Source organism: Haemaphysalis longicornis, unplaced genomic scaffold (assembly GCF_048455015.1).
Source record: "Haemaphysalis longicornis isolate Haplotype H1 unplaced genomic scaffold, Haemaphysalis longicornis Haplotype H1 scaffold_12, whole genome shotgun sequence".
NCBI lineage: Eukaryota > Metazoa > Arthropoda > Arachnida > Ixodida > Ixodidae > Haemaphysalis > Haemaphysalis longicornis.
The window spans coordinates 89757832-89765418 of NW_027526225.1; the positions used below are offsets into that span (position 1 = coordinate 89757832).

Here is a 7587-nt window from a genome sequence, read left to right on the forward strand (position 1 = left end):
ACCGGCTGTGTGCTCTTAGGTTCTTCGAGAGCCACACCTGACAGCCCAACTTTGGTGCCACTTACTGCATACCTTAAACGGGCCATGCAGACAAAATACAAGTTTGTTTTATTCGAAAGATGTTATGTTTTATAATGCCCCTAGTGCTTGCTCGGCAGCAAACGATGCCGTATTCACTGAGAAATTATTCAATGCAGGTTAAAATTTTGATTCTCCCACCAAAACGAGTGTTTTGGTGACATCTGCCATGACGTCATAAGAGCGGGTATTCAAACGAATTTTAGTGCGTAATTGGGCTGTGCAGCATTGCTTATGTTAGTCGACCCAGATGGCGCTGCAATACTCAGGCGCGTCAGCCGCGGCCCGTTGTCCGCCGTTGCTTTGTTTTTTATGGTATTTGCCCTTGGCTTGTTTTTGTTACGGTAGAAAGCAATGGTTTCATGAAACACGGGGTATGCTCGACAAACAGTTACGTTAGCCTACGGCTTCTGGGCTTCTTCACGGCTGCAACAGTGGCTGGCCGCTCGCATCATACACGCTACCACTCGTATGTCGGAGGCCACGGAGCTCGGATCGGGTGCCCCCACTCGGTAGCAACAACTCACTGCAGCCGGGAAGACGTCCAGAGCTGATAGGCCAACGTAAACTGTTTACTTCATAGCGAGAGGTGAGCCGAAGCCAAAGAACAATGCCCCGACGGGCGAGGTTACAATACAGGACTCGAGCAGAGTAACAGCATGGATTCGCTGCTCAAACAGGAATGGTTTACAACGCTTGCGGGGGTCTATTTATACCCAAAAGCTGGAACGGTCAAAACGCAACAAGCGGCAACACGCCACGAACGTCGCAGACACACACAACGCTCTTTCCAGTGTTCGTTAGTCGTCGGTAGCCTCCGCGCACGTTGAGTCCGAGAGAGGGGAGAGAGGAGGACTTCGCTGAGTTCGCGGGGCCTCTGTGTCCTTGAAGAGCGTGGAGACGAGCCTCGCAGGCAGCCGCCGAAGTTTTGAAATGCGCCGAAAGTGAAGCGTCTGACGCGGCTTGTCGCAACTTGTCACCGACATGGTGGCGCCTGTTCTCAAAGGCGCACAGTGGCTTCACCGCACAGCCGATGATTGATGCAGGGAAGTACTGCGGCGCTGGCAGATTCGTAACAGTAGCTTATTTAAGCGAAGATTACGTGAACAGTGGTGTCAGTATGATTCTAACGGGGTAATCTTTCGAATGAACCAAACTTGTGTTTTGTCTGCATGGCTCCTTTAGGATATGGGACATCTTGAAGGTAGCGCACCAAACACGGACGCTAGGGAAAGAAACGACAAACCACAGCGATGTGGTTTGTCGTTTCTTTCTCTAGTGTCCGTGTTTAAGGGCGCTACCTTCAAGATGTCCCATATGAATTACCAACTAGCTCAGTTGTCACTTCTTCTGCAGTATATGCCCCTTTAAGAGGCAGCCTTACATGTTATAGAATATAATTGATTCAATTTCAGTGTAACCTTGTGCGTTTGGTGGCTCTCAAGACACGTCAGTGCAATGACTTAGATATTTAGCATTGCTACGGCCTACATAACAAGTTCATACTTAATTGCGCAATGTTATGCGAATTCATTCAAGAGCATGGCTAGGGAAACTCATAGTTTTCTGCTGTATTGTGTTTCGGTACAATGTGATGAAGTTGAAACTGATTTAATTGTTCATTTTAAGGCGCAGGTTATTCAGACAGTTTTGGTATATCTAGTGAAATGATGTGCTGCGCTACCAGACGGTTAAGAAATAACGCTCCGCGATATGGATGCCTTCGACCAGTTGATAGGAGCCTTGGAGAGCAGCTATGCGTGATTGGCAAAGCTAAGGCACTTAATCATTATGCTCGTCTAAATAGAGACTACTAATAAAGAACAAATAAAAACAAAAAATTGTAACCAAATGAAATTAATAGTCACCGAACTGGGATATTGATAGCAAAATCTGGCAACCATCGTCAGCTTCAAAAAGCTAGAACAAACGAATAACGGCAAAAAAGAAAAGGCTGAAAATGAATCGACTAAGCCGAAATGGTCTGTGATTTAACACCCTCGCGCCACTAAGTGAAAAAAGCAACGTGAAAAAATAGAGAAAACTGAACACGAAGTAACCTAATTGTAAAGGTTACCTAATCCAGCAGCATTGTGTATTAAACTAAAAAAACTATAAAAATATAAAAAAAACTGAAAGGGAACTCACGAAATCAGAGAAGCTCATTATATCAGCGTTCTCACGTGTTTTGCTAAAAAGGCAAAACGAAGAGAAAAAAAAAACAGGGACAGAGATTTTGTTCCAGTTCCACAAAAAAAAAAACGTACGGTTGCGTGAAACAGATAAGCTGCTGAAAGGAGCCATGAAGACAAAAAAAATTCACCCCACCTCCCCGAAGGGAATCGTGAGGAAATGCGAATGCATTTCTTTTGCGCGAGAGTGCGCCGAATTTATAATTAATGAGCAGACGGTGATTTGTAGCGTAACCATTTATTTAACACCTGTTTGTGTTGTCGTTGTACTTGACGGCCACGATCACTGCCTTGTGGTCGGTAAAGTGCACAGTCAAAGGGTCTTTGAGAAGCATGCGGGCGTGGGAGAGTGGGGCGAGCGTCGAGAGGAGAAGCACCGAAGCACCGCGCCTACCCCCGCCTACACTCTCCCACACACGCGGGAGCTCCGGCGAGCTCCCGCGATGCGAGCGCCCTCACACGCCCGACCGCGCTCCTCCTCTCCACTCACTCGCCGCTGATCCGCCCGCACCACCTGCTCCGGTTGCTAGGGGAGAGGAGGGGCGCGCGCGCTCGCAGCTGTTGCTATGGGAGAGGGGGTGAGAGCGGAGAGATAACACCTGCGGGCGCGTGGACGCCGCACGGCGGCTGACATGGCTCGACTAAGAAATGCATTCGAATTAAAAAAAAGTTGGTTTTATTAGAAAGACGGCTTAGTCCCGATAACAATGATACCAATATCATCGCAATCTTCGAACAAATAACGGAGATATTAAAGAAAACGAGTGAAGCCGTCGCGACCGCCTAGCCAATTTCCCGCAATTTTTCTATGACGTCACGGAACCTTGTTTGTGCGATTGGCGGCCGCCTAACTGACCTGTCGCGACGACACATGACTGGACGTCTGTAATGAGGCCTCTAATTCCATTTGACCGCATCACTTGAATGCTGACGTGCAGTTAACGCACTGAAAATTATATTTTATTGTTGGCCCGTATGACGTCATTCTTGCTCATAATACGTCACTGTGGCACAGAATTTGAAAGTTTTTAAATACTTCTTGCTTTTTTTTCGTTAAAAAAACATCTTTTGGGGCTGTAATGGAGCTGAGTGAGATACTGAATCCTAGTTCTTTCAAATTAAACGAAGTTGTATTTTCTCTTCATGGCTCCTTAAGAGAGCTTACGCATTAGCAGATCATTATCGGAATTTGTGCAGCTTTTATTTTTATTGCGCGTCTTTAACAGGCACCCACTCCAGAAAATTAAACGTACTCGCCCTGAGATTAGGCCGGCATAACTTGGTGTTTGTGCTCAGTGCAGACTGCCAAAACAAACCCCATTTAGGTCTGCTTTTTAATGCGATTTTACGAAATATTTTATGATCGTTCTCGAATAATGAATTGTTTCCATCGCAGTGTCAATTTCCCGCATTCGTTGCTTGTGTTTTCTTTTTTTTCTACGAGCGGAAGGGGTGGATGAGACATGGCTTGCGAGCGTGGACTGCAGCTAACCCGAGCATTCATATAATACCGTATTTTCGCGATTCAAAGCCCCCCCCCCCCCCCCCTATTCTAAGCTAGCTCCCTCCGCTACTTTCGGTGAACAAAACATTGGAAAAAAAGTTCGGGTACGAACCAAATCACCCCCTTTTCTAAACAACTATCGCAAGGTGTATTTCACACGAGTGTAAAAACGAGAACGAGTTGACGTTGTAGCCAAGTCATATATGCGGTTTTCGATTACAAACAACTCCAACGGAACATAATACGACCTGGTGGGGATGCTGGGAATGGTGACCCAAGCGGCACAGTGGACTCGATGGTAATACGGGAGACAACAGCGGCGGATTCCCTGTGTGGACCTATTTTTTGTAATGTTTGCCAAATAAAACATTATTCCATGTACCCATCTCGTCGAGGAACGGCCATGCAAAAGAGTGGCGGATTGGGGGGGGGGGGGGTAATTTTGGCTTTTCGAATCTAAGTACCCGTCTCATTTTAGGCATCACGACCGTGGATAAGAGGGGGTGCTTAGAATCGAGTAAATACGGTATAATGGCGAGCTGGGCTATAGTTCACGACGAAACCTCGAAAAAGCACAACACCGGAAAGGTGAGGCAGACAGAACAACAGGACGAGCGCTTAATACACGGGGTGAACGGCGCGTATACTGCAGGCCGCTACGGCTGTACGGAGGCGTGAAGAACAACTTCGTCGTGAAGGCGAACTCCGACGTGGGCGACGTGCTGCGGGCGTCCTTCCGGTTCACAAGCAGCGAGTTTTTCTTCTTCTTCCGCCGGAAGAACATGATGCTCAGCCGCGTCGACGTCATGCCCATGAACGAGCCCCTGAAAACAGAGTGAGCAACGTTGCGCGTAAGCGCAAAAAAAAATGGCCGCGTATCTGCTCCTTTCGTCGCAAATGTCGACAAAAGACGATAGTCTTTGTCGACATTTGCCAAGTAAATGCCTCCTTTCGCTTTCCCACTCACCTCTCATGTTGTCCCGCTTGCGTCGCGCTCCTCCCAAGGTAAACACGCTAAAGGTTTGCTCGAGTCAATTTAAACTTGCCGCGTTCCACTGCTCCAGCCCGGGTGCCTCGATGCCAGCGCTGCCGTACGGCATAGACGTGCGTTATTCGAGTCACCCTACTACAATGTTTATAGAATTACGTTGCCCTTATCCACGTGCGTTTCAAGCAGAACGTGGAACCTATCTAGTGGGACCTTTCGTAACTATTGCCGCTTGAATTCTTAAAATGCCACCAGAAGCTACAGTGGCGCGGGCGACAGCAGACGGCAGTGTGATTTTTTTTTTTTGCAGTAGATGTAGTATTTAATTTCGCGAAAATCAAGCATCTATGAACTTTATTATAAAGGAACACTGTGTGTGTCAATTTTCTGTCTTATATTTGCGTATTGTGTTGTTCTTGTTCAACAATGTTGACAAGTATGAACATATAAACCGGACGTAGACGCTTAGACGTGGCTGTGAGTATACAAGACTATTGCGCAGACATCGTTTCACTTTGGCCAGCTGGCTGAATCGAGTCATAGAAAGACAGACAGACAGACAGACAGACAGACAGACAGAGAGACAGACCAAAATTTCGGGGTTTAAGTAACCCAAGAAAGACTATCGCCTTAAAAAAAAATAGCCGCGTATCTGCTCGCTTCCTTGCAAATCTCGTCGAAAGACGATAGTCTTCTACCACCTCTGTTACGTAAATGCCTCTTTTCTCTCTCTCCCGCCGACCTCTCACGCTCTCGGCCCTCACTTTTCGCTCCTGCCATGATAAAAATGAAGGAGCCTTCGCCAAAGTCAATTTAATTGTCTCGCGTTCCACGGCTCCAGCCATCTACTTCGACCTTTTTTATTGTTGAACTTGGAACACCGCCGCGAGGTCCTCCACGTGCCTCTTGTGGTATTTTTGGGTAACAACTGTTCATTATTACGAAGGAAAGACTGTATGGGTGAAGAAAAAGGCTTGGCTAGCAGTTCGCATGGGTTGTGCGACACTCATGAAAATATGCCAAACCTGTGTCACGGCTTGTTTTCATATCAGTCAGTCAGTCAGTCGGTCGGTCGGTCGGTCGGTCGGTCAGTCAGTCAGTCAGTCAATTCGCGATCGATCGATCGATTTGATTGATCATATGCCTGCCCAGGACCACCCGGGAGGCCTTTGTGCCGGCGCGCGTAAACAAAAACAAAAAACGCACGACACATGATGCACATATCTCACAAATAAATAATATAGGAGCATATTAGTGGTTACACATAAAAAACACTACACATTTTGACACGCACACACACGCAGACACGCACGCACACGCACACGCACGCACACGCGAACACACATGCCCACACACATACGCACGCCCACACACACACGCCTTTACGCACACGCACACGCGCACACACAGACACACACACCAAAGTATAATGCCTAACAGTGACACATATGTGACTACAGTGATCATTTATATATACCAGCGTATGTGCAACTACTCCATTAGCAATATACAAATATAATATGGTAATGTTTTGCGAAACCGGAATGATCTAAATGGCTCACTCTTAAGACCAACAGCATACACATAGAGGTGGGGGACGCGACAATTAAAAATTGAATCAAGAAAAGAAACGATCGAAAGGATGGCACTGACCACGTTTCAAGCTGAGGTGACAGCATAGAAGTCAATCATAGAATGTGAAGACAGATAAAAATAAGTAAATAACGGACAGGTATTTAAAGACCAACTTACCGAAGTGTTTGCAAAATAGAGTCGAACATCATTAAATATATGCAGGTAATCACACCACTGATGTTACGTGCTCTAAAATCGGAGCATATCGCAAAAGACACGCAGAACTTTGGCATGAAAAAGCATAATGTTTTCTGGTCAACTTTTGCGGCACGTTGATGATGATGAACACCGACCAAACAACGTTTGCCATTGAACAATGATAACAATGTTAATTCATTCTTTTCACCGTGTTTTTCCTTACAGGGAAAGAAGAATCGAACGAAATCTTTCTGCTCTACAGCCAGGGAGGGATCCCATCGGGAACTCAAGTTCAGTTGAGTTCGTGCAAGCATGGGACGGCGCCCTGAGGCGCACAAGAAACGATGTACTCTCAGTCAGCGTTGTGGCTTTATTTTGATAATAGCCCCTCTTCAAGGGACACTTGAAGTGTAATGCGAACATTGTTTATTTACCTACCAGCTAGATTATAGAGTCACACTGCGTAGGTCATGTTGTGAGTTCTTCTGGCTGGTTTACCCCGCATTTTTTAGAAGGAGAAGAGTGCGTTCGAAAGTTATCTTTCCCTCGCACCACCGCTCTTGCCGATTGGCTGACGTCGGCTGTGACGACACAGTGACACTGGAAAGCCCGCAAGGCGAAATGAAACCCCAGTCTAAATTCACAACTGGAATACCGCAAAAACCTAACAAGAACTCCTGTCGTACGACAAAAAAACTTTGTTGTTACGACAGAAGTCCTGTTGTTACGGCAAAGACATCTGTTGTTACGACACACAGTTCTGTCGTAATGACAAAGTCAATTCTCTCAACGACAAACATTTCTGTAGTCGCAACAGAACTGCCATCTACGGTACTGTTCACAATGGAAATAACATTCAAACCATGTACAACTACTGCATCATTGACAGAATACGACAAGACGACAGTACGACAGGCGAAAATACGACAAACTACAGAAATTTTTCTGGTATTTTTCGACTGGGGCAGGTTTTTTGGCATGTTAATTTACCCTGTAAAACCTGTTGCAAATGTGATGGTGTGTCCCTCTGTGCCTCTTGAATGCCTACGAAG

The 7587-nt window shown here is 46.3% G+C and overlaps 1 protein-coding gene across 1 annotated transcript in view; it reads left to right on the forward strand.

Moving 5' to 3' along the window:
• The window catches only part of LOC144162975 (pancreatic lipase-related protein 2-like), a 117983-nt gene that overhangs the window by 40125 nt on the left and 70271 nt on the right, over positions 1–7587 (forward strand). Inside the window, exon 9 of the mRNA XM_077693733.1 lies at positions 4427–4609. Coding sequence (XP_077549859.1) covers positions 4427–4609 — 183 coding nt within the window. The remainder of the gene's footprint in view (positions 1–4426; positions 4610–7587) is intronic.